The sequence below is a fragment of the Staurois parvus genome, unplaced genomic scaffold (assembly GCF_062004578.1).
Source record: "Staurois parvus isolate SC_StPar_1 unplaced genomic scaffold, SC_StPar_1.0 ptg001192l, whole genome shotgun sequence".
Lineage (NCBI taxonomy): Eukaryota > Metazoa > Chordata > Amphibia > Anura > Ranidae > Staurois > Staurois parvus.
The window spans coordinates 3,950,020-3,977,890 of NW_028318988.1; the positions used below are offsets into that span (position 1 = coordinate 3,950,020).

General features: G+C 43.9%; 1 protein-coding gene and 1 pseudogene across 1 annotated transcript; both read left to right on the top strand.

Annotated features, from left to right (window-relative positions):
* Window positions 1-309: 309 nt before the first annotated feature.
* On the top strand, window positions 310-2,006 carry LOC149438448 (uncharacterized; annotated as a pseudogene).
* Window positions 1,670-6,545, top strand: LOC149438449 (olfactory receptor 6N1-like). The gene is made up of 2 exons (XM_089659959.1): window positions 1,670-1,729; window positions 5,563-6,545. The coding sequence occupies exons 1-2, from the start codon at window positions 1,670-1,672 to the stop codon at window positions 6,538-6,540; spliced, it is 1,038 nt and encodes a 345-aa protein (XP_089516085.1). The 3' UTR covers window positions 6,541-6,545.
* Window positions 6,546-27,871: the final 21,326 nt, after the last annotated feature.

Below are 27,871 nucleotides of genomic sequence, written 5' to 3' on the forward strand. Positions count from 1 at the left end.
TCTTCTCATCCTTCTCCTTCTCATCCTTCTCCTTCTTCTCATCCTTCTCCTTCTTCTCATCCTTCTCCTTCTTCTCATCCTTCTCCTTCTTCTCATCCTTCTTCTCATCCTTCTCCTTCTTCTCATCCTTCTTCTCATCCTTCTCCTTCTTCTCATCCTTCTCCTTCTTCTCATCCTTCTCCTTCTCCTTCTTCTCATCCTTCTCCTTCTTCTCATCCTTCTCCTTCTTCTCATCCTTCTCCTTCTCCCTCTTCTCATCCTTCTCCTTCTTCTCATCCTTCTTCTCATCCTTCTCCTTCTTCTCATCCTTCTCCTTCTCCTTCTTCTCATCCTTCTCCTTCTCCTTCTTCTCATCCTTCTCCTTCTTCTCATCCTTCTCCTTCTTCTCATCCTTCTCCTTCTCCTTCTTCTCATCCTTCTCCTTCTCCTTCCTCATCTCCAAGGGCATTTAAATTAAAGGTACAGTGTTCTGCACTAATTTAAAGGCTCTCTGAAGCCTAGAAACCCTTTTAATAAGTTAACTTCGTAGCGAAGAAATTCGCATCGAATCGAATTTCATACTGGAATTCGCCGAATCAGCCGAATCAAATTTTTGAGAAATTCGCTCATCTCTAGTTGTAATGCCTTTGATTATTGGTGCACCTGGTGCTCAGCATTATTGGAGTCCAGAGTTTTATGGCACCTATGTAGACAATAACAAAACTCATGATCTCTCATTTTGTGATAATACTCTTGAGGGAAAAATATGTAAGTTGCAGTCTTCTGTATATGAGCCATATTTGTTGCGGAACACTGTAAATGTATGTAAATGAACCATTCTACCTATGTCTTCTGAAATGATGGTAGAAATAACGCCACAAACTGTGTGTATGGTAACTGACATTCCTGCAGTCAGAGGAATGAAAGTTCCCTTTTCAGGTTGTATCAGTAATATATTATTCTTTAATGTGGCATAATTAAACTTTTATATTACAAGGAGATAAGGATGAGTCGGTTCAGGAATATTGGAAAAGTGATTCCTTGTTAAATTCCCAATTGGGAATTTAATTTAACAATTTTGAAACAATTAATGGATAAGTCAATCGAAGTTCAACAACATATTGAATATTTGAACACTACAATTGCACAACATGTGGTGACTACGACCATATCAAGTGGAAGACTGATAAAACTAGGATCTAGCATAGCTGACGCTACCTCCCATCATTGGTGGGATGTATTTCTGGGTTATTCTCGCTCGGCTACTAAGGTTTTGAATTTTCTAGTGCACCCTCTGCTGGTTATTATGATATTTATAGCATTATTGACATTATGGAATTGTTATATAGCTTACAAATTATTTTGCAAAAAACCAACGGTGGTTATGGCAACTTATGTCATTTGAGTTTCAATCAAGGACCGATTGTGATACATATGTGACATGAGTGTATAGGATGTATGGATGAGAAGTGATTGACACTCAACTGTCATAATGCTAATGATTATAACCATTAGATGGGTAACTGGAGTTCAAAATAACATGTTGGAAGTGTACATTAAACCAGTTAAAACCAGTTGAAACCAGAGATGTGGCTGATATTCACCAGATGTGCATTCCATCAAAATAGGTAACTACGCATGATGGCACAGCCGATCACGCGTTGACTCTACCTACTCCGCAGAATCATACATGACGTTATATAACCAGGAGATACTGCGCATGGCAGTAGATAAAGACATTCCAAACTATGTATATAAAAGACGGGGGATTCTAGGGGAATTTGGGACTCATTGAAGATGCGGCAGACGTGCCTTGCGGTGATTTCCCGGATTCACCTTTGCTGACTGTTGGAGTCCCCCAGTCACTGGGCAGTGGGTTATGCTACAATATCCGGTGATGTATTGATCCTTTATTCTTGCTATAATATGATCTAAATATGATTTGCAATTCTGACAATTCTTATGTTATTATACTAACAGAACTTATTCAATAAATCATGTTTTGCTTTAATACTTATTAAGCCTAATCCGTGTATTAGTGAGCGATTTGTAGTAGTGTTAAAAACACTTTGTTTTGAGGCAAAACATATATGTACTGCAAGCGGTCCCCTACTGGTTAATAGTAAAAAGATTCTAGAAGCAGTGGCTGGGAGTGAGGATAAGTTGGTCTGAACTCTCAGGGGATCCTTACCAATCCTCAAGCAGGTGGCTTGGCATGGGGTCAGGAAAGCCCTTAAAAGTGGCTGAGATGCAGGACCCTGGGAGGGGGCCCAGTGGGAAAGGGCCTACCTACAGGCAGGGTGCTGGAAAGGAGGATCTCTCAGCATCATCATCCCCCAGAGCAAGGACCACCTGTAGAGCCAGAAAAGGAGCTAGCCCAGTAGAAGGCCTGAAGGCAGCCACCTACCTAAATCTGCACACACGACTGAGACTGAGGGAGTAGTCCTACACCTCCTAGGCCAAACAAGGGAAAAAGAGCACTCTGGTGGGAAACCCAATTAGCTCCTTACCTGGGACTGTTTCATTTAAAGTGGCAGGCACTGGATTCCCTTGCCCAGGGATTCCCTCAGGCAACTGTATAAGAAGAGGATTATCTGGGGTCTGAGGAGGTACACCTGGAGAGGCTAGAGTGCTCTCCAAGCAGAACTTCTACTGTGTAAAGACTTGTACATAGTTGCTAAGGAGTTTGTCCTCACTTGTAGTTCCACTGGGCATCCTGTACACCCCTTACCCCATCCATGTTCAGCACCCCTCAATAAAACATAAAAAGCCAAGCTCAAGGACTGTTTACTGACTCTGAATGCAAGTCTGTGGAAAACTGCGTGTTGCCTGGCTGTGCAGGACTACAGGGGGACCCAAATCTCTAGCGACTCCTAAGGGGGTAGTGCTGCATATACTAATGCTGGAAAGGCTATTGTTTGAGCAATCAGATCAAGTGTCTTCAATTAAAATTCACGTAGGACCAGTCAGTAACATTTTCTTCTGGCAGAGGTCTCATGTTTGCGCTATAACACATCACAGTCCCCCTGTACATCACAGCTCCCCCTGTATGTCACAGCTCCCCCTGTACATCACAGCTCCCCCTGTACATCACAGTCCCCCTGTACATCACAGCTCCCCCTGTACATCCCACTTCCCCCTGTACATCACAGCTGTGTCTTTAACCACCTCCGCCTTCCATATAGTACCAATGACGGATGCAAGGCGGTTCTCTCATTCTGGGAGGGTGTCATATGACGTCCTTGATTTCTAACCGCGCATGCGCGGCTCCGGGAGCGCGCAGCGCGGCGATAGGTGGTGCGCTGTGTTCCTCGGGCACAGCGGATCACCGATCAATGGAAAGAGTCGAAGATGTCGGCTCGGTCATGTGATCAGCTGTGTCCAATCACAGCTGATTACATGTACACAGGGAAACGCCGGTTATCGGCATTTCTCTCCTCACACTGACAGCTCGAGAGGAGAGGAGAGCCGGTAATCGGCATTCCTCAGAGGGGACATGTACACTGATCATCAGAGCACTGATGATCATTGTGCCCTGATAATCTGTGTAGCCCCAGCAGTGCCACCTGTCAGTGTCCATCAGTGCCAGCTGTCAGTGCTCATCCATGCCACCTGCCAGTGCCACATCAGTGCCACATTTCAGTGCCTACCAGTGCACATCAATGCCACATATCAGTGCCCATCTGAGCTGCCTTTCAATGTCACCCATCAGTGACAGTCAGTGCCACCTATCAATGCCAGTCAATGCCACCTATCAGTACTGCCAGTCGGTGCCGCCTATCAGTGTGCATCAGTGCCGCCTAACAGTGCCAGTCAGTGCCACCTAACAGTGCCAGTCAGTGCCGCCTATCAGTGCCATATATGAGTGCTGCCTTTCAGTGCCCATCAGTGATACCTGTCAATGCCCATCAGTGTCACCTAACAGTGTCTCCTCATCAGTGCCCTTCAGTGCAGCCTATCAGTTTCCATCAGTGCAGCCTTTCAGTGCCCATCACTACAGCCTCATTAGCGCACATCAGTGAAGGAGAAAAATAACTTATTTACAAAATTTTATAACAAAAACTAAGAAAAAATGTTTTTTTTTTCAAAATTTTCAGTGGTTTTTGGTTTGTTTAAGAAAAAATAACCCAGAGGTGATTAAATACCACCAAAATAAAGCTCTATCTGTCACAAAAAAATGATAAAAATGTCATATGGGTACAGTGTTGCATGACCGCGCAATTGTCATTCAAAGTGTGACAGCGTTGAAAGCTGGAAATTGGCCTGGGCAGGAAGGGGGTATAAGTTCCCTGTAGGTTAGTGGTTAACCTATCCTTCCCCTCATAGCCCCCTTTACATCACAACCCTCGTTAACATCACAGTCCCTTCTTTACATCAGTGACCACAATCTCCCATTACTTTTACATCACAGACCTCCTTCATATCACAGCCTCACCCCCTTTACAGTAGTACTACACAGTCCTCAGCTCCCCTACATATCACAGGGCCCCTTTACATTGGAGTCCCCTACATATCACAGGGCCCATATCACAGGGCCCCTTCATATCACAGCCTCACCTCCTTTACAGTAGTACTACACAGTCCTCAGCTCCCCTCCACATCACAGATCCCCTTTACATTGGAGTCCCCTACATATCACTGTGCCCCTTCATATCACAGTTTATCTTTTACATTGTATTCTCTTTCACATTACAGTGCCTCATTACTTTGCCGTACCCTTTATAACACAGCACCCCTTTATAACACAGCACCCCTTTATAACACAACACCCCTTTATAACACAGCACCCCTTTATAACACAACACCCCTTTATAACACAGCACCCCTTTATAACACAGCACCCCTTTATAACACAGCACCCCTTTATAACACAGTGCCTCTCACATCAGATTGCCCATTTATATTACAGTGCCCCTTTCAATGCAAGCCTCCCCAGCCTCACAGTTCTACCTTCAGCAGGGCAGAGGCAGTTGTCTGCTTGGGATGTCCTCTCCTGGGTCTCCCACCTATCATCCTCACAGCAGGGCCGGGGGCGAGAGGTGCTGCAGATCTGGATGGAGGACAGGAGCTACACAACTCATTATGTTACCAATCAGGTGATTACCGCTTGTTAGTTTGAAAAGACTCTCCCTCTCTGTGCAGATCTGCAGCACCTCCCACCCCCTGCCTTACTGTTAGGATTAAATCAGTGGCCATTCGGGGGACCCGGGAGAAGACACCCAGCTGCTAAGTGGCCCAGAAAGGACTGTCACTTGGTCTGGGTCCAGACTACGGTCTGCCATTTATTGATCCCTGAATTAGATATTTTGAACCATTTGCTAGTTGTCACTAAGAGGCGCCTGCTGCATCTGCTGGTACCCAGCCACTGAGCCCACACATCTATATTTTAGATTAAGATATCCATCCAGGAGGATTTAGCACTGTCCATACTGTAACTCTGGCAACCAATGTTGAAGCCCTAATGAAGGAGGATGCTTTGGCTCAAAACGTGTTTGTTACTGGTTTGTTACTGGTTATAGCGCTGATGCTATTTGAGCAATAAAATAATATAATTAATTAATTGTATTTATTTATATGATCTAGGCCAATGAAGATTCTTTGAAATCTGTTTCTTCCAATGCAACTATTACCCATGTGACAGAATTCATCCTTTTCGGATTCCCGAGCCTCCAGAATTACAACAATTTACTTTCTTGTGTTTTTTTTTGTATCTACCTCTTCATCCTCTCTGGCAATGGCTTTATCTCCTTCTTGGTCATCTTTGACCGGCATCTCCATACCCCAATGTATTTCTTTGTCAGCAATTTGTCCTTTAGAGACATGACTTACTCTTCAGTAACCGTCCCAAAGATGTTGGCCAAGTTCCTGATGAACCTGGATACCATTTCCTACACCGCCTGCTTTGTACAGATGTATGTTATTCTGTCTTTGGGAGCAACAGAGTGTTATCTCCTGGCCGTAATGGCCTACGATCGCTACGTAGCTATATGCTCACCCTTACACTACCAAATCATCATGACAAGACAACTTTACATAATACTGTCAATGGCAGCCTGGTGTGGAGGCTTTGCGGCTCCACTCGCAGCCACCATTCTTGCCTTAAAGTTACCTTTCTGTGGTCCCAACATAATCTACCATTACTATTGTGATGATGCTCTGCTGTTCAGTTTGGCTTCTGCCGACATATCTTTCCATTTGTTAGTTAGTTTCAGTGGTGCCGTTGTCTTTTTGTCAAGCGCTTCTGTAATTCTTATATCTTACACAAAGATTATTTTAACAATCCTCAGGATCAGTTCCAAAGGAGGCCGGAAGAAAACCTTTTCTACCTGTGCCTCTCACTTTACAGTTGTCAGTATATATTTCTTGCCACTTTTGTTCATGTACCTTCGTCCACCAGCCGTCTACTCATCTGAGGTGGACTCTTTTTTGACCATGTTATATACAGTATTAACTCCCACGATGAATCCCATAATATACAGCATGAGAAACAAAGACGTTAAAATTGCTTTCCAGAGGAAAATAGGCTTCATCTGTACCAGAAGTAGTTTGGCCACAGAATAGAGCGCATGTGATTAATGAATGAAGCCATTTATTAACTTGGATGTATGTCCTTTAGAAGATGAATTAAATGGACATTCTATAACAGTTTTGGCTCAATTTGTTCTTAATTTTATACAGTTTTAGACTGATGTTTTTTACTATATATATATATATGCATTATTTATAACGGTTTAAGAGCTCCTGCCGGTGCTCAAGGCTATGAATTCTATTCATCCTGCTGGCAGAAAAGAGAGAAGGGAGCAGCGTCCCAAGTTACTCCAGAGACTTGGTCGTGTGTGAGGGGATGAACGCCGCTCAAACCAATCCCCAGAAGTCAGGCAACGACTCTGTGTGATGGTTGGCCTCAGCTGCCGCTCCAGCCATGCCCACTGACGCGTTCCGTCCCACCCATGAGGGGCTTGGTCACTGAACTTCTGTGACCAAGTCTCCTCTGGGAAGTGTGAAACGCATCAGAAGGCCTGGACGGAGCTGTGGCTGGGCCCATCCATCACACGGTGTCATTGCCTGACTCCTGGGGATTGGTATATATACATTATTATTGTGAAATGGGGGAAGTTTAGCTTTCATGGTTGATGTGTTTTTGAAGTTCACATCAGTCTAAACTATGTTTAACCCCTTGCCCTTCTAAGGATTTACTCCCCTTCCTGACTAGGCCTTTTTTTGCTAATCTGTGCTGCTCTATTTCAGCTGGTAACTGCGCGGTCATGCAATGCTGTACCCTTTTTTTCACACAAATAGAGCTTTCTTTCAGTGGTATTTGATCACCTGTGCACTTTTTATTTTTTGCGTTATAAACAAAAGACCAAAATTGTGAAAAAAAAACAATATTTTTTACTTTGGCTATAAAAAATATATAGTAAACTTAAAGTTAGTCATAAATTTAGGCCAAAATTTATTCTGCTCCATGTTTTTGGTAAAACAAATCCCAATAAGTGTATATTGATTGCTTTGTGTGAAAGTTATAGCGTCTACAAACTATGGTATAGATACTGCAATTTATTCCATTTTTTTGCTATACAGATCTGCATTAGTTTGACAATTGCTATGTATAACCACTTGCCATCCTAAGGATTTACCCCCCGTTCTTCCCCTACCAGGCCTTATTTTGCTATTCGGCGCTGCAATTACTAACTGCGCGGTCTCGCAATGCTGTACCAAAATTAAATTTTTGTCCTTTCTTTCACACAAATAGAGCTTTACTTTGGTGGCATTTGATCATCTGTGCGCTTTTTAATTTTTGCGCTATTAATAAAAAAAAAGATTGAAAATTTTGAAAAAAATAACCCAATATTTTCTCATTTCTGTCATAAAAAATATCCAAAAAACTCAAATTTAAGCCAAACTGTATTCTGAAACATGTCTTTGGTAAAAAAAAAAAAACCCTAATAAGTGTATATTTATTGTTTTGTTTGAAAGTTATAGCATCTACAAACTATGGTATAGATAATGGAATTTACACAGCTTTTACTTTCTCACTGCCTATAGCATTTCTTGAGGTGCTAAAATACCAGGACAGTACAAACACCCCCAAATGAACCCTTTTCAGAAAGTAGACACCCTAAGTTATTTGCTGAGAGGCATATTGAGCCCATGGAAGATTTTTTTTTTTTCCACAAATTTTTAGAAAATGACAAAAACATTCACTTAAATGATATATTGCTCACACAAGCCATGGGTATATGTGGAATTACACCTCAAAATACATTCTGCTACTTCTACCGAGTATGGGGATACCGCATGTGTGAGACTGTCTGAGAGCCTATCCACATACAGGAGCCTGAAATCCAATGAAATCCAATGAACACTTTGAAAGCCTGAAGGTGCGTAACTTCCTCATTTCACTTCCTGACTATCTATCACAGTTTCGGATGCCCTGCAATGCCAGGAGAGCACCAATCCCCCCCCCCCCTTTTTGGAAAGTAGACACCCAAAGAAATTTGATAATAAGCATGGTGAGGATTTTGCAGATCTTGTTTGGTGCCACAAGTTTTTGGAAAATGAAGGGGTCATTTGGCGGGGGGAAGGGGGGGGGTGCTATTCTGGCATTTCAGGGTCTCCAAATCTGTGATAGGTAGTCATTAAGTGTAATGAGGAAATAAGGCTCTTTAAAAGCCTGAAGGTGCTTATTAGATTTTGGGGTCCTGTACTTGGCTAGACTGCCAAAACGTCTCTTACATGTGGTATCCCCATACTTGGGAGAAGTAGCAGAATGTATTTTGGCGAGTAATTCCACATATACCCATGGCATGTGTGTAAAAAAAAATATTTCTTTTGTCATTTTCCAAAAACTTGTGGTAAAAAACATAAACTCTTCTATTGACTCAATATGCCTCTCAGCAAATAGTTTGGGGTGTCTACTTTCCAAAAAGTGGTCGTTTTGGGGGGTGGGGGCATTTTATGCCCAACATTAGAAGTTTATGCCACACATCACTCAGTCTTCTAACCACCTGAAGACCAAGCCTTTTCTGACAGTTTTTGTTCACATGAAAAAAATCTGTATTTTTTGCTAGGAAATTACTTTGAACCCCCAAATCTTATATATTTTTTAAAGCAGACACCCTAGTGAATAAAATGGTGGGTGCTGCAATTTTTTATATCACATAGTAGTCACACAGCGATTTTTCAAATGCAATTTTTTTTAAAACAATACACTTTTTTTACTTTTAATGCACAAAAACACAATATATTGGCCAATTATTTAGTGGAATATAAAAGATGATAGTATGCTAAGTAAATAGATACCAAACATGACATGCTTTAAAACTGCTCATGCCCCGTGAAATGGTGACAAACTGCATTTTGAATATCCATAGGCAACATTTTAAAAGCCTTTACAAGCTACCATTTTAGATTTACATAGGAGTTCTAGTGTTAGAATTACTGCCCTTGATCTGACATTTGCAGCGATACCTCACATGCATAGTGCAACCGCTGTTTACATACTGGCACAGGGTCAACGCTAGCGCACGCAGGTGTGCACGCGCGATGGTGCTTTTTTTTTTAGTTAATTTGATTTTTTACATTGTTTTTACACTGTCCCTTTAATTTTTTTTATTTTTATCATTTTTATTGCTATCGCAGGGAATGCAAAAATCCCCTATAACTTCAATGGGCATTGTCATATATTCTTTTTTGAGAAACCTGGGATCTATCAGACTCTGGATATCTCCTCTGTGCTTACATTATCTAATCTCACCAAGATCGGTGTGATCAGATTATTTCCAATTTAAAAATGGCGCTGTTTATATCCTGCAAAACTGAAGTGATGAAATGCTCGTAGCTTCCGATTTCTTGGACTATAGAGATGATTGGCACCATTCCGGTCTCCAATTAGCTCTATGGACAGCTGGCAGAAACACCGGCTGCATTCTCAGGTTCCCTCAATGGCATGGAACTGCCTGAAAAGGCCATGGAAGGCAGCAGGGGAGGGGGACATCTTCTCCCGCTGCTTGTAAAAGCAATCCTACAGCTAATTAGCCACTAGGATTGCTTTTACATGAAAGACAATCACCTGCTGAAAGTAACGATACCAGGATGATGCTTGCATCTGTAGGCATCATCCTGGTATAACCACTCCAGTAATGTACCAGTATGTCGCTGGTCCTTGTTGGGTGTATATGCTATGTTCTTTTTTTTATGCAGCTTGTGGGCTGGTATGCCCACCATTAGAATATTCCACCCTGCATCCACCAACTTCTAATGATGGGCACATATGAAATGTGCAAAAATTATTTTAAAATATGTATGCCGAAGCTTAGGGACTATCCACCCACTGGCCACCCCAGGCCCCCATGTTTCAGCACATATGCTATTTTTTTAACTGTGGATGAAAAATATCATCCAACAGCACTGCACTCACCTATTTATGTATATTCTGAGAGCAAGGCCCTGTTGCTGTCAGAATAAACAAGTTGGTTCTGCAGCTGAATGACATTCCTGCAAAGAAAACAGCAATGGTTAACAATAAAAAAGTAACTCAATAAAACAGTAAAATAATAACAGTAGAATAGTAACAACGACAAAAACAAACTATAACTATTTTTGTTTTTTAACATTTTTTATTTATTTTTGGACTTGAACTTTTTATTTGTTATTTATTTATTTATTTATTTAAACTTTAAAGTTTTAAAACAGATTTTAGGGTCTCTCAAAATGTGATAGCCAATTTCCTGACTACCTAACATCTTTTGAGACCCTTTGTATATATGTGCCCTAGACTGTGTCATGCTGTACCCTATACTAATACTCCACTAGTGTATGGTATCAACAGAAGCAGTCCTTGAGGCAAAGACTAAGTTGGCCAGGACATGAGGGACACAAAAAGCTGGTGTCACGCCTAATTCCATGTCTGCTACAGACATGACATCTTTTTTGGGGTGTCCTTTGGGTTGGGGTACCAGGAGTGGCATTGGGAAAATGCCTCTCATGCAGCCAGCTAACTGCATCTGGGTTGGGGGTTTTGGCCACAGCACCTTCTGGATACAAAAGGAGCGTGATAATCTCTTCCTGGAATTTTAGGAAGGATCTACTTTGTCCAGTTGCTTTGTAAAGCACAAAAGCGTTACACTGAGCCAACTGAAATAAATAAACAGACACTTTTTTGTACCAGCATCTGGCTTTTCGGGAAACTAAGTACGGCTTCATCATCTGGTCATTGAAGACCACCACTCCCATGCTAAGGTTATAGTCGTACACACAGAGGGGCTTCTCAACAACACCAGCTGTCGTGGCAATTTGGATGGTCGAATCTGCGTGAATGGAAGACAGGACAAAAAGCATCCCGTTTGTCCTTCCACTTCACTGCAAGCAATTCATCATTCCTCAAGCAGGCTTTCTCCCCCTTTCTAAGTTGGGTATTTACAAGCCGTTGAGGGAAGCCCCGGCGATTAGGTCACACGGTGCCACATTTTCCACTTCCAAGATTGTACAAATGTCTAAATAGTGGCATGCTTGAGTAAAAATTGTCCATGTATAAGTGGTACCCCATATGGAAAAAGGAGGACACCAAGTCCCAAACTATCTTGCCACTGCTTCCCATGTAGTCTGGGTATCCGGGGGGCTCCACGTGATTATCTTTTCCCTCATAAATCCGAAACTTGTATGTATAGCCTGTTGCCCTCTCTCAGGTCTTATACATCTTGACCCCATATCTGGCACGTTTGCTGGGGAGAAATTGTTTGAATGCAAGATGGCCAGAAAAATTAATGAGGGACTCATCAACGCAGATGTTTGGCTGGGGAGTATAGACATCTGCAAATTTTCAGTTAAGGTGATTTACAAGGGGACAAATTTTGTGGACCGGGTCAAATTCAGGGTCACCCCAAGGACGACAGAGTGTGTTGTCATTGAAATGCATAAAACACATTATACTCTCATATCTATGCCTGGCCATGGCAGCAGAGAGCACGGAAATATGACGAATCGGGTCTGTGGATCAATACAACTGCAATTCATTTTTTTTAGTAATACCCATGTTGAGGGTTAGGTCCCCAAAAAAATTTTAATTCAGAAACTGTAATGGGTTTCCATGCCAATTGTCTGGCAAGGTTTGAATTTGGGTTGGCGGCGATAAACTGTTGTGCATATAAATTGCTTTGATCCACAATCAATGCATACAGATCGTCCGTGAAAACAGTTTAAATAAATCAAGGGGAGTATTTAAATTTATTGTTTCCACCTAAATTCCGGGTTGGTCAGTGAAAGGGGGAAGTATGGTTGATGCAGAATTTGTGGGCTGCCAATCGGGATTTGCAAGCACATTTAGAAGGATACTAGAGGCTCTACGGATCTGTGTGCAAATTCTTGGTGGCTGTGGGACACTACTTGTGCTCGCCACTGCACCAGCTTGTACTGCACTTAAGGGCCACGTCGCCAAGTCATACTGCAGTGCTGGTATGTGAAAAACCAGATGTACTAGATCACTGGTGCTCGCCAGTTCACCAAAGGTAGAGCGGCACTGTGTGGGAGACAAAATGTGGCTTGCTACAACCAATCTCAAGCTTGCTTGCCCTTCACGAAAACTAGGTCCCAGGTTCATTGGACCCTTTAAAATTAAAAGAGAGAATAACCCTGTGGCCTTCGAGCTGGGCTTACCTGACTCTTATAAGATCCACCCGGTTTTCCATATTTCTCTAATCAAACCAGCCGTAATGTGCCCTATCCCTGGAAGAGAGGAACCACCCCCACCACCAGTCATGGTAGGGGAAGACATCGAGTTTGAAGTTGATACCATCTTGGATGGACGGAAAAGGGGGAAACAGGTTCAATATCTAGTTAAATGGAAAGGATATCTACCAGAGGATAGTTCCTGGGAACCAGAAAGAAATGTGCATGCTCCTAAGCTGCTTCAACAATTTTTAAACAGATTCCCTGAAAAACAAGCCCGCTCGGGCATTCGGAGGCTGTCGCTTGGGAGAGGTCACTGTCACGAGAAAAGACGAGGAAGCCCGGGCAAATGCGCCAATGCTAAATATGGCCACGCCAATTCGCGCAAAAATGTGTGCATGCGCATAGGCAAGCAGAACATAATCACGCGTTCATGTGCGCGAAAGCGCACTGGCGCACCCAGGGCACGATAATTGCTGACACTCAGTGGCCTTTATAAGGACTGCAGCTCTGCTCAATAATTGCTGGATTATCGTCATTCCCCTGTTCCTGTGTATACTGCTGATTACCCGCTACCAACCTGCTTGTGACCTTGCTTAGGCTCTCTTCCTGGCTCTCTACCCTTGCTTGATCTTGACCTTTCTCCTGTCTGCTGCTCTGTGTATGACCCCGGCTTGATCCTGACCTTGCTCCTGTCTGCTGCTCTGTGTATGACTCTGGCTTGATACTGACCTTGCTCCTATCTGTTGCTCTGTGAATGATCCCAGCTTGATCCTGACCTTGCTCCTGTCTGCTGTTCCGTATTGACCCTGGCTCTGGCTACTGACTACTCTACTCATCCTCCAGGATCCACGTGTCCTCTAGAGAAACTCCCCCTGCATCTGGAGCACCCGCAGGTTCTGTCTCATCAGGCATCACCAAGAAGCAACACCATTGGCAATTCATGCTTCTTTGGGCACTGCACTTCCTGTTACCACCTCCAGGGGCGCACTGCACTTAACCGTAAGTGGAGCCCTCTCTCTATTCCAGCCTACGGTCAGGTACATGACACTGGTTCTAGGAAGAAGAGAAATAGTATTTAGATTGTGTGGATTGCGGCTGCTTTTGGAGGATTGGGGGTGTCAGGAATGGACTGGCCAGCAATAGTGGGACTCACCTGCCTTATGAGCTGCAGTACCAGGGCTGGCCAGCGGGTGCTCCCAGCAATCAGAGACTCAACCTTGCAGCCAGTCAAACACCTGGAACTAATTATACTGGTGTATTTAAGGGACATTCAGACCTGCAGACTCTGCCTTGGTGTGTGTTTTCCTGGGCCCTGTATCTTGTAAACCTGCGTTCCTGTTCCTGTCTTGTTGCTGACCCTGCTTGATTCTGACCTCTGCTGACTTCTCCTGTTCTGATCCCTGGCTTGTGACCCTGACCATCCCTCTGCCTGACCCTCTGTACCACGCTGCCCGCTACCTGCTGAACCTGGCCTGTGACCCCGACCATTCTCCGCTTGCTCCCCCTGTACCTACCTGCCCGATTGATATTGACCCGGCCTGCCTGACGACGCTTGCATTGTATGTTTTGTTATCTGTAGGTGGTTGGTTTGGTTTGTTTGCACTGTGTTATGTTTTAGTATTGCACTGCGTTTATGTTTGTATTGTTAGTGTTAATAAATTATATTGTTTATAACATATCTGAAGTCTGCGTTTCCCTGCGTCAGTCACATACCTCTGGTCACACCCGGGAGCCCTGACAGGGGGTGCCGGGTGTGTAGATCAAAGGAAAAAGATGGTGGCTCAGGATTTGGGGATATGTCTCCAGATTTTAGAAGAAACAGAAGGGTGAGGGAGGTAATATGGGAGTATGATATATATGGAGGGACAGGTGCCAGTGTCCTGGAGGTATTATTAGTATGTGGGTTCAGAATTAGCAGGAGTTGATGAGTACAGTGGTAAGGTGAAGACAGGAGTGAGGGTGATATATACAAGCTGTGGGGTGGAGAAGAAGGGTGAAGGAGAGAGAGTTTAAAGAGAGAGAACACAACTGTGAGAAGGAGGTGTAGGGAGTGTATGTTACAGAGTGATGAGATGAAGAAGCAGACTGGATAAGAGCTGAAAGAGCTGGATGGGGAAATAGGTCACCTGTAGTCTGATTAGTATTTGAAGTTGTCAGCTGTGGTTTCTCGCTTTGTGCATTCGATAAACTGAAGAGCCGAAGTACAATGCTCAATACTTAATCCAAGACCAATACTTAATCCATGATGATCGTTGCCAATGCTACCCCTGGTTGTGCTGCCCCTGATTGTTTCTCCCCAAAGGAAGGCCTAAATTTATACTGAGTTGAGTGGGGGTATTGCCAATTAATCAATTAGGAATGCTTAGCAGAAGCACATGGCTAGCAGGGCAAACTTCTCACACCAAAGGAGGACTACAAGAGACAACAAGAGAGCAGGAGGGTAGAGATGTAAAGATTAGGATCAGCTCATAAATTTGGGTTAGACAATAAGAACAAAATAAACACCACAGTCATATGGACCAGAGTTAAAGACTTTTGAGGCAGTAAGAATGACCAATAAGAACATTGATAGTTATGAATCAGAGGTGGATTTTAAAAGCAGTATAGATTACTATATATACATAGCAGTGCAGGGTGAATTAGTATTCATACATGGCATGGGTGATATTACAGATGGATATTGCTAGCAGACATTTACCATATAGCAGTGCAGGGTGAATTAGCATTCATACATGGCATGGGCAATATTACAGATGGATATTGCTCGCAGACATTTACCTATGATGGGATAGAGAAGAGTTATTCAGATGATTCAGAGCCAAAGTGCAATGCTCAATATTTAATCAATACTTTATCCATGATAATCATTGCCAAGCTACCCCTGGCTGTGCTGCCCCTGGCTGTATTACGTGGCTCATCCTGACTACATCTCCGACCCTGGCAGTTACCTGCTACCAAGCTATGGACACCCGTGCTTCTTTGAGCCTTGCACCTCTGTCACCGCCTTCAGGGGTTCTCAGACCAGAGCCACAAGGGAAGCCCTCTTGTCCACCAACCAAGGTACATCACAATAGCACAGTAAAGCACCATAGAGACATCAACCTTCCCTACACAGTGTGTCAGCTCTCCCTAAACCACTCCAACATAAATTGACAAGTGGCTGCGGGTGAGTATATTGGCTGGGCTTCTACATAGCAAAGTTACAATTTTTAGACATTCTAACCCCATCTGACCATAGTTGAAAAGTCAGGAAGGGCGTTATGGGTCATGAAAATTTGGTCTGGTGAATTTCTACATGAATTTACTGGAAAAGTAAACATTAAACCCCAAGCTTTTCCATAAACCTACCCTGCAGCAATTCCACTCACCTGCTGAAAGGTAAAAAGGGTAAGTATTAGCAACACAAGGGTACTCCATCCTTTTCATTCTCAAAGTGTACCTTTTGTAGTCAGTCACACAATTTATTCCCATCTCTCAGCTTCCCAAGGCCATTTTTTGTCTGCTCACAAACATTGGCACTCCAAGAGTGCAATATCTCCACAGAAGTTCTCGGAATGAAGGTGTGCTCCCAGTTTTCAAAGTGGAGGGATATATTGTGGCAATTGTGAACACTTGGAAGTCTTTCATCTTCAATGCCTGAGTGCAAGAGGTGATGTCTAAGGGATACAAATTTGTGGTGTGTTCTCTACCAGCTCCTCCTTTTCTGGTATTTCCCAATGTCTTTTCAATGTCTTGCAGACCTTTGCCAGTATATTTCTGTACTTCTGGAACTCAAGATTCTGAATGTGTTCATTTATGATCTCAAATTTCAGAATTCACTTACTGAGATTTGGAGTTGATTTACTAAGAGTTGAGAGAGCAAAATCTGGTGCAACTCTGCATAGAAACCAAGCAGTTTTCAGTTTTTTGGTGAAAGCTTAATGATCAAGTTGAAATTAGAATTTGATTGGCTACCATGCACAGCTGCACCAAATTCTGAGTGATATTCTGAGTGATCCCCCAATGTGTCTGTTACAGTGCAGTCCCTTCACTGTCCTGGATCCTGAACCTGAACTCAGAAGTCAACCTTTGCTCTGACGCCTCAGTTGGAGTCATAAAGTCATGAAGGCTTTTGTTAAGGAGAGGATCTCCCCATTAAATCATTTCTGCTTCCATGGGATCTGAATTTTTTTTTCCCAAAAATTATTTTATTGGAAGAGTTAAGGCAGATCAATAGGAATACAAATATGGGTTACAGTCCGAACACAGACACAGTATGCAACATCTCGTTTCGCAAACGGGCTATGGGTTTGAATTGTATTACAAATCATAATGAGATATAACTTTATATCTTAAAGTGTATAGCAAGCTAACATATACAAAGTGTGCAATAGGTAAATCATAAGGAGAATATGAAGTGGTGCTTATCTATTTGTAGGGCTTTATGTTGAAGGGATGTGAGGTGCTGGGAAGGGATAGTACATGTTGATATGTGCGTTATAATTTGTGTTTCCATTTCGTGGAGAGTGTGATGTACGTGAATCTAGTCACACTTGTATGAGAGAATATATGTCATATTTAGTTAGGGGTATATGGTTGATGAAATCATACAAACGGTGTGAGGTAAAGAGAAATGAGAGAGATGAAAAGATGAAAGGATAGAAAAAGAGATGCAAAGTGAGGTAGTATGGGGGAATATAAGGTAAAAAAAAAAGGGGAGGAAGGGGGGAAAATGGGTATGGAGTAGAGGGGATGTTGGAGGGGGTAGTTTGTATTATATGAGCCAGAAGGATAGCTATACAGCTTAGAAGTTAATAGGTGCGAGATCATTTAATAGGCTAGTATATGGGTCAAAAACCTGAAAAGTATGTTATGATGTTGAGTCTCAATCTGTGCAAATATGTATTAAATGCGTCACAGATGGAAAGGGTGTCGTATGAGATAACATTGATTCTAATTATTTAGTCAGGGGGTGTAGGCTGATCATGCAGTAGAAGGTGATAGGTGGTAGTGGTTTTGAAATGACTCCAACAAGCCCATGTCTTCCTGAATCTCTCCGGATGGTCTTTTGCTACAGAAATCAGTTCCTCCATTTCCTCAGTTTTGTTGATCATAGCAAACCATTCTCAAATAGTGGGAACATGTGTTGTGTGCCAGTGAACTGGGATACATTGTTTTGCTGCATTTACCATGTGCATGGCGAGTGATTTATGGTACGTCCGAAATGGAAGTGTAGAGTGGTGGAGCAGGAATTGTGCGGGGGAGAGGTCTAGGCAGTGCGTAGTTACTTGCTTGATTATGGGTTCAATTTTCCCCAAAAAAGATTGCAAGAGTGGGCAGTCCCACCAGATATGCAATAGTGTACCGGTCGCCTGGTGGCATCTCTAGCACAAATCTGAAATGTTAGGGTCAAATTTGTGAAGCAGGGATGGAACTCTGTACCATCTAGAGCAGGGGTAGGCAACCTGAGAGCCACAGGACTACAAGTTCCATCATGCCTCTGCAAGTCATAGCTGTAACTGTCAGTTTTGTAATGTTGCAATGCCTCATGGGAAATGTAGTTCCACAACAGCTAGAGAGCCACAGGTTGCCTACCCCTGATTTAGAGTATAGATTAAAATAGTTTTCTTGTATTGAGACACATATGGAACCTTTATGTATATGGTCGTAAATGTGATCCCAGTCTTCTGGCGCTAGTTGGAGTTGTAAGTCAGAGCTCCAGGCCTTGCACGCTTTCCTAGACAGAAGGCCAATGTTTTTTTTGAGGCATGTGTACAGCTTTGATACGACATGTCTCTGGGGAGAGTCGGTTGAGCAAAGTTTTTCAGATGGGGTGAGTGGTCTAGTGTAGTTTTTTAGGTGTGCTGAGGTATGTATAAAGTGGTGGAGCTGTCTATACATTCACGGTGTCAGGGTTATTTGTTCAAAAGGTGGTCTCTGAGTAAGAATGTCCCATCTTTGAAGAGTTGATGCAGATTCAAATTGTCTGGGGGGCTAGACCTGGCGAGAAAGGCACGAGACATACCAGGGGGGAAGTCAGGGTTCATTTTGATAGGAGTGAGTGGACCAGGGGTTGAAGAGCACCTGTTTTCTGACTTAACAGATGACAACACGCTAGTGTAGGGCCTATAAGAAGGTGTTCCCTGAACTCATACGGGCTGTGGGAATTTTTCAACCAAGGGGAGGTGCGAGCGGGGTCTCCGAAAATGCAGCTTCCAAATTTACCCAAGCCTTACGGTTTTGGTTTGTAGACCAATCTACTATTCTTGCCATGTGACAGGCTCTATAGTAACGGGTAATATCAGGCAGTCCAATACCTCCTCCCGTCTTATACATGGTGAGTTGTTCAAAACCGATTCTGGGGCGTTTATTACACTATAGGAAAGAAGTACATAGTGTCACGATCGCGGGGTCAGACTCCAGACCTTCTCACCCAAAGTCGTGACTGAAGGACTAGCCGATCTAAAACCGCAATGTGACGTGCGTAACAATGCCACACCCAGCTGCACCCTGCACAATCATTTTCCAGATAATGGGCCACAATCGATGTACCAACAGCCTGAATCGATTGTTACTTGGTCAGGTTAATTACGCAATTAACCCTTCACACTGCCACCACCTCCTTTTTGTACAGAGAAAGAGGAAACTCGGCGTTAGCAGCTATAACACTATAATGATTGAGATAATCATCTGTATAAAATGGTATGCAGGCCGGTTATACAGAGGTTTAAACAAACAGTAGCGTTCTCTTTAGAGGCAGGGATTCGTAAATTGCAATACAGAGCTATAGAAACAGTTCAACACTTTCAGAAAGAAAGATTTATTACTAAAAGGTCAAACGGGTGCAATACAAATATTTACAGAAAAAAGATGTAACTAAGATATATATATACATATACAAAGAACCATAGCACAGCAAAGAGATATCAGAAAGAGGTTAAAGAGTTAAAGTACTTGGCAAATCCTGGCTTAGCAGATTCAAGTTTCAGAGCAGAAGTGTGCTTTGATCTCCCTATGTTACGATGGTCAATGGGAGAATTCTTCAACTTGCTACTCTTAGGCCTGACAGCCTGTTTTGTAGTCCCCAGCAGGGGGTGTCTCTGACACCAGGGACCAATACCCCGTGTAGGTGTGGAGGTCTGGGTGTCGACCCTAACTAGAGCCCAAATCTCGTGTAGTTCATATTTGGGCTCATAACTTTCCTATGCACAAGTGACATTCCACCCGCACATAGATTATTATGCAGACAAGTCTGAGGATTGATTAGATATGAATTATGAAAGTGTATACTGAACGGTTCGCGAGATCTATTTTTCTGCTTTCCTGTGTGTCCAAGACAAGGCGAGTGACCAAAATGTTCGGCTCCTCTTAGCCCATCTGGTAATATACTCGGTTTTTATGTAAGTCTCTCATATTCCAAGATATGAGACATAGGGAAAAATGGATTTAACAGAGGTTATCTGATTCTGTCACCTACGCTGAGTTAGGTTTTATTAGGTATCTCTCTCAACTCCTGAGAAAGCTTGCCTTATCTCTTCCGAGGTGTGAAATGGCACAGGTTCTCAGACAGCTAGGCCCCTGCTCCCTGGGGTGCCTTTACAGCTCCTATGACCCTCCTGTGACATTTTTTAACACACACATACACTGGCCACATGTCGCTGGGCCTCTCAGGCAGGGAGGGGAGAAATGAGGGAGAACATGGAGATTCTTAACAAAATGGCGTACTGTGTCAGTCTCTGGTGCGCACGTTTGCGACACATAGTATTTTATAGGACTTGAAAAAGGAATTGGGTAGTTTGATTGGAATCGTTTGCATCAGGTACAGTAGTCTGGGGAGCATGTTCATCTTAAGAATATCTGCTCTGCCAAACCATGAGAAAAATGGTTTGTCCCATGTCTGTAGATCCTTGGTGATGCTACGTAAAATGGGTAAAAAGTTTTTGGCATAGAGTTCAGTAAGGTGAGTCGGTAATTGGATTCCTAAGTACATGATGGCCTCAGACTGCCACGCGAAAGGGAAGTTTGTTTTCGCTTGCCTGACCGTATCTTGAGTTAGGGAAACGTTGAGTGCCTGGGATTTATTGAAGTTAATTTTAAAACTGGCCAAATACTGGAACAATTTGAAATTGTGTAGTAAGTTAGGTAGTGTGACATGTGGGTCTGTCAGGAAAAGTAAGATGTTGTTGGCAAAGGCAGCTATTTTGTGTATTTTGCCATTGATTGAAATTCCTTTGATATTGTCATTCCGTTTAAGGCAGTTTAAAAAAGGTTCCAAAGTAAGAATGAACAGGAGGGGGGTTAATAGACATCCCTGTCCGGTCCCATTGCTAATAGAGAAGGAGTCTGAAAGGAGGCCATTGACTCTAACTTTAGCCGTTGGGGTTGTATACAAAGATATGATAAAATTCAAGAGACGTGAGGGAAGCCCAAGGCCAGTCAGGACGGCCTCCATGTAGTCCCATGCCAACCCGTCGAAGGCCTTCTCAGCAACTAGAGAGAGGAAAAAGCATGATTGTTTCTTCTGTGTCAACCAATGATGCACATTTATGGCTCTAATTGTATTGTCTCTTGCCTCTCTACCGGGTACAAACCCTACCTGGTCAGTGGATATAATGGGGTCTATGATGCATAGTAAACAATGTCTGGTCCTTGTTTTCTTTCAATATGTGTGATGTGGGCCTCAGAAAGATGGCGCATGGACTGTCCTGGGGTATCTAGTGAGTTAAAAGCTTTTAGAAATGGGTGTGCGAGGATGTCTATGAAGGACTTGTAATATATGGTTATAAGATTGTAAGCTCCAAGGAGCAGGGCCCTTAAATCCCTCTTGTATTGAACTGTATTGTTGCTGTATTGTAAAGCACTGAGCAAACTGTTGGCGCTATATAAATCCTGTATAATAATAATAATAATAATAAGTCTGTCTGGGCCTGGGCTTTTACTTGGTTTTAATTGTGAGATAGCCTGTTGTAGTTCTGTCAGTGTCAAAGCTTCATCTAGCTCTTTTGCTTGTGATTGTGAGATAGGTTTTAGGAAGATATTGTGAGAGAAAAGTCTGGATAATGACCTTGCATGGTCTAATATCCCCTGTCGGTTTTGGGGCTAAGGATAGGTTGTAAAGGGTAGTATAATATTTCTCAAATTCAGCTGCGATATCCGCAGAAGTTTTCAGTAGGTGACCTTGTTGGGAGTTGAGTTGGTGAATAGTGCGAGATGCTTTTTTAGATTGCAAGGCCCTGGCAAAAATTTTCCACTCTTATTTCCATGTTCATAAAAGAGTTTTTCTTTTTCAAACATTTTATTAGTTTTGAAACAAAGGGGTGAAGACATTGACATTTGACAACAGACATTATGTTGGCTGCAAAGCATAGGAGAAAATATATACAGTACAAATGTCTATAAAGGAAGGGGGAGAAAAAGCGTCAAACTAACAATGCAACAAAACTTATGTCTCATGGTATACAGAAAATATTTTAGCATAAGGTAACAATATGTCAAAGAGAGACTTGTTCAATGAGAAAAGAGACTCCCCCGCACTATGTGGGAAGTTAGGGAGGAACCTGGGGAGGCCAGGAGAGGGGGGGGGGAATGGGGGGGTAGGGATGGCTCCATGACTAGTTAGGAGGGATATAAATAATTTGTGGGACCGGTTAGAAGTGGTACCAGTACTGCGCAAAAATTATTTATTTGAATATCATGGAAGAAGGAGGGATTCGTCCAAGTTTTGCGGAAGGAAACTCTCAACCCAGGGAGTCCAGATATTCAAAAACTTAGGAATTGTATTGAGAATTGTGGCTTCAACCTTAGCGTGTATCATAGCCTGCGTTACTCTAGTTCTAACAGCGGCAATGCTTAAGACAGGGGTTTTCCAAGATTTTGCTATGACCTGCTTGGCTGCTGTGGTAACCTGCATGATGAGTTTGAATTGTGACATAGTCACATTGGGAGGGCGCAGATTGAGAAGAGCCGTTATCGGGGTGGGTTGGAGTGCATTTGCACTAAATCTGGATATCATAGTGAAGACATCCGTCCAGAAGGTTTTGGCTACCGGACAATCCCACCAGATGTGATAGTATGTTCCGGGGTCTACACAGCCTCTGAAGCAGTTGGGGGAGTAGTGAGGGGTAAATTTTGCAATTCTTGATGGAGTCATGTACCAACGAGTCAGAACTTTATAGTTAGTTTCCAAAGCTACAACATTCTGTGAGGATACTTTTGTATTGGCCCATATGTGTTCCCAGTCGGATTGATCAAGCTGCCTGTTCAAGTCTGTTTCCCACTTATGGGTATATGAAGGGGAAGATGCGGAGGCCGGGGCTGTGAGGAGGGAGTATAGGCTAGAAATGAGGCCGCGCCTATGAGGATCTTTATAGCAAGCTCGCTCAAAGGAAGTCATGGTGCTAGTTTGGTTGGGTATTTTAGTGTAGGGGCCATAGAAGTGTTGTAATTGTAAGTATCTGAATATTTCGGAGGCTGGGAGGCTATGTGTCTCCTGCAGTGAGGCAAAGGATTTGAATTTGTTCCTTAGTAGAAAGTGGTGGGTACTGAGTAGGTTAGCAGAGGTCCATAGTTTGAAAGAGAGAGGTGACGACCATGCTTGGGGAAAGGCTGGATTATTGAGATGTGAGAGTAGGGGATTATGTAAAGACTGGAGAAGGTAGCGAGTCTTAAATCTGTCCCATAGTGATAAAAAGTGAGACGTGATGGGGTTTGTTATCGAGCGGCGATCACTTGGTCTAAGCCAGAGTAAGTTTGTCAAAGAGAGGGGATCACAATCTATAGATTCAAGCACAACCCATTGGGGTATTTCATAGGTCGCATGGTATTTTGGCAGTTGAGCCAAGTGCACCGCCTGATAATATTTAACAATATCGGGAAGGCCAAGACCTCCGTTGAGTTTGGAGCAGAAGAGGGTGGAACGAGGTATGCAGGGGCGGACAGTGCCCCATATATAGGAAGAAATGCGACGCTGTAAAACACAAAGATAATGAGAAGGTACAGGGATTGGGAGAACTCTGAATAGATACAAAATTTTTGGGAGTATAGACATCTTTATGACTGCTATCCTGCCCAGCCATGCGAGTGGTAAGGAGGACCACTTAGTCATAAGAGCGGTGAGATGCGTCAGCATAGGGGTATAGTTAGCTGCAAAGAGATCTGATATATTGGGGGTCAGTCTGATTCCCAGGAAAGGAATGTGATTCCGAGACCAAGGAAATGGAAGTATCTGCTTCAAGTGTGCCAGTTCCATAGAGGGGAGGGAGACATTAAGTGCCGTGGATTTGTGAGGGTTTACTATAAGGCCAGAGAGTGAACCAAACCTCTCGAGAAGCCGGAGGAGGGGAGGGGAGGAAGTCAAGGGAGAAGTGAGAAAAAGCAGAACGTCATCCGCAAAGAGGCATAATTTATGATGGGAGCTACCTATTTGAAGCCCTTGAACATCCGGATCAGCTCTGATTAGGAGGGCGAGCGGTTCTATGACCAAAGCGAAGAGTAAGGGGGAAAGAAGGCAACCTTGCCTAGTGCCCCGGGAGATTGGAAAGTGAGCAGACCTATGTCCTAGGTACCGAATTCTGGCCGATGGCTCTCGATACAGTGAGAAAATCCAGGTTAAAAAGTGTGGGCCAAAGCCCCAGCAGCTCAGAATGTACCGTAGATATGCCATGAGACTGTATCAAATGCCTTCCTGATGTCCAGAGACAGGAAACAGGTAGGAATGTTACAGGACATAGCGATATGCGCTAGGAGTGTCGCGCGTCTGACATTATCTCCGGCCTGTGAAGTTGGGATGAATCCCACCTGATCATTATGAATTAAGGAACCTATACGCAGATTAAGACGCTTGGAAAGGATTTTGGCAAGTAGTTTAATATCAATATTGAGGAGAGAGATCGGCCTATAATTGGACCATTGCATATCGTCCAAATTGGGTTTTGGGATCATGGAGATGGTAGCTTGTACTGATTCCGGGTTGAAGGTATGGCTCGATAATATGGCATTGAAAGCATTGGTGAGGGTGGGCGTTAGAAGATGGGCAAATTTTTTGTAATATGTGGCGGAGAAACCATCCGGTCCCGGGCGTTTGCTAAGTTTTAGGTTTTTAATTGCGTTTAGGGTTTCGGTTGGGGCAATGGGTTGTTCTAAGGCTGCTAATTGGTGCTCAGAAAGAGCCGGGAAAGAGATAGGGGCCAGGAGAGCATCCGCCTGGGTGGGGTCGAAGGGAGTGGAGGGAGAGTAGAGTTGTGAAAGGTGCCTGTGGAAAGTTTGTAGGATGCGTTCCGGATTACTAGTAAGGTTGCCAGAAGAGGTGCATATTCGAATGGGCCTAATTGTCTGATCGTGCCTACGAAGCGAAAGAGCTAGAAAGGTACAGGGTTTATTTGCTTTTGTGTAGTATTTGTGCCGGGATCTATGAAGTGAGAGCTCTGCTTGGTCCGTGAGAAATAGATCAAGAGCTAATCGGGCTCGCTCAAGAGCTTCACGGTTGGCTGATGAAGGGGTTGTTTGAAAGGTTTGATGGGATTGGTTATATGTGCGCTCGAGAGAGAGACGTCTTTGTCATTTTGCTTTATTTAAATAGGATGCTTTACTAATGCAGAATCCCCGCAAGACCGGTTTATGTGCTTCCCAGAGGAGGAGAGGAGAAATATCGGGTGTTTGGTTTAGTGAAAGATAATCTTTGAGAGCAACCTCAATTTCTAGACAATGAATCGGATTTGTTAGTAGATTGTCATTAATGATCCAGGAGGGGTCAGAAGGGGATGGGGCTAGGGAGGTCATGGAAGTGAATACAGCGCTATGATCAGACCAGGGAATCGGAAGTATTTCAGAGCCCAGGAGGCGGGAGGAGGAGCCGATAGTTATGAAAATGTGATCTATCCTAGAGAAGGACTTATGAGGGTGTGAATAAAAAGTGTATTGACGCTTAGTTGGGTTAAGTTCCCTCCAGGTATCTATCATGGAGTGAAGTTGTAGTACGGCTTGGAAAGATTGCTTGGAGGTAGGGAGAGGGGGGGATTGGGGAGATTTGTCAAGAAAGGGGTATAAAGTGCAGTTAGAGTCTCCGCAGACAAACAAAGTACCTCGCGCATGGTGTTCTATTACCGATAGTAGATGGGATAGGAATGGTAAAGGACCTTGATTCGGGGCGTAATATGTCGCTATGGTAACGTCCACGTCTAGGAGTTGCCCTGTTAAAAGGAGGTAACGACCCTCAGGATCCTTGACTTCATGATATACTGTAAAGGGTGTTGTACGGTGGAAGGCGATGAGTACTCCTCTGTGCTTTGTTGCAGCTGCGGCTGTGTAGACCTGCGGGTAACGGGGGCCAAAAAACTTGGGGGTGGAGTTAGAAGTGTAGTGTGTTTCCTGTAGGCAAACGACATGGGCTCTAAGTGACGCAAAAGAGCGAAAGGCTTTGTTGCGCTTCTGTGGAGCGTTGAGGCCCTGAACGTTCAGGGTGAGGATATTAAATGGGCCCATAAGGAAGGTGTATGTTGTATCAGAGGATAAAGTGTTGTTAGCCATGAGTGAGACTGGTAGCCACTATGTAAGGTTGTCTTAATGTGAAAGAAACTGGGTAAGGTCATGGAGCCATTTAAAGGGAAAAGTAGGGGGAAATGAATAGGGAAAAATATCAGGGGGAGGTGGTGTGGGGCCATACTAGGCCCGAGAAGCGGTCCCCGAGGCAACCTAAAGTCAGGTTGGTTCGGGGAGCTGTGGTAGTCCAAGCGCTATTAAATAAGCAATAGCGCAGGGCCTAAAGGGGAGTGCACAGATACGCGGACCGCGGGGATGTCAGAGGTTTTGTTAAGAAAAAGAAAGGGAATACATAGTAAGAAGATCCCGGAAAAGAGTGGGCAGATCAGTACTCAAACAACTGAAGAGGTCCTGAGCTCTGGCAACTATTAGCTTGAAAACTAACCAACAGGGATGAGGAGCTGTAGCATCCAATGCCGCCAAAGCTGAGGCCCCTGCAAACAATCTAAGACCCGACTGAGGGGTAGCGGTATCAACAATAGCACACATTGAGCAACATGCTCTAAAGAATACATGGGAAACAAAGAAATATATTGGCCTTCCCTTATGAGGAAAGCCCAAATAAGGGTGTTTTCCAAAAGCAGAAGTGAACATTATGAAGAAAAGGAACTAGGGGGCTAATCAAGCCCCTATGATCAACGGGAGGTTACACAATGCCTGCCGCTAAGCATGAGGCAGGGAAGGTGGATATCATAGGCGGTAACCTTGCCGCTGATCAAGTGAAGGCCAGTCCACTTGATCACTTGTGTGGTAAGAGAAGAAGTGAAGGACGCGGTTCAGTCCATGGTGTCTTGTGGAGGTGTGCCTGGTGAGGTGAAGAGCCCACGTTTGTGGACACTGAGTTGGCCGCCAGCTGAGCGTGGAGGATAGGGTTTCCGTGGTGAGCAGGATGTAGATCTGCGTTTGGTACTCTCCGGCTGGCTCGAGGGGTAGTGTAGCTGAAGGTTCCGCAGGACGTCCAGTAGATCTTCAGGGGTTTTGCAAGAGTAGTCCCGGGACTGGTATCTGAAGCGTACTGCGAAGGGGAAGCTCCATTTATACGGTATCGCATGATGCTGAAGCGCTTGCAGATGTGGTTTCATAGCTCTACGTTTAGCGATGGTTGTTGGGCAAAGATCTTGGAATAACTGGTAGATGTGGCCTTGGAACCGTAGGGAATCTGTGTTGCAGGCTGCCTGCAGGAGTTGCTCCTTAGTACGGAAAAAGTGGAGCTTGGCTATGATATCACATGGCGGGCCCTCAGAGCGTCGTGGGGCTAATGCCCTATGGACCCTGTCCATTTCTAATCGGTCAATTGGAATGGCTGGGGCGAGCTCCTGGAACAGTGCCGTTATAGTAGACTGGACATCGACGATCGACTCTGGAAGGCCACGGATGCGCAGGTTTGAGCGCCTTGCTCGTTTCTCGAAGTCTTCTAAGCGCGCTAACAATTTCATCACACAAGAGATCAAGATCGTCAGCATGTGTCTGAAGTGAGGCGTCAAGATCGTCTACTTTTTTTTCCAGGTCCGCCGTGCGTTGTCCCAGTTCGCAAATTTCTCTGGACAGCGTAGCGGTGATACTGTCTGAGGTTTGTTTCAAGGCTTTATGCAGCATCTTCTCAAAACGCACCAGAAGATCGGGGGGTGTAAGGTCAGGATTCAGGGTGTGTGTGGGGGCGTCTGCATCTACATCGGGCTCACCCTCAGATGCGTTGGGGTGGCTTGGC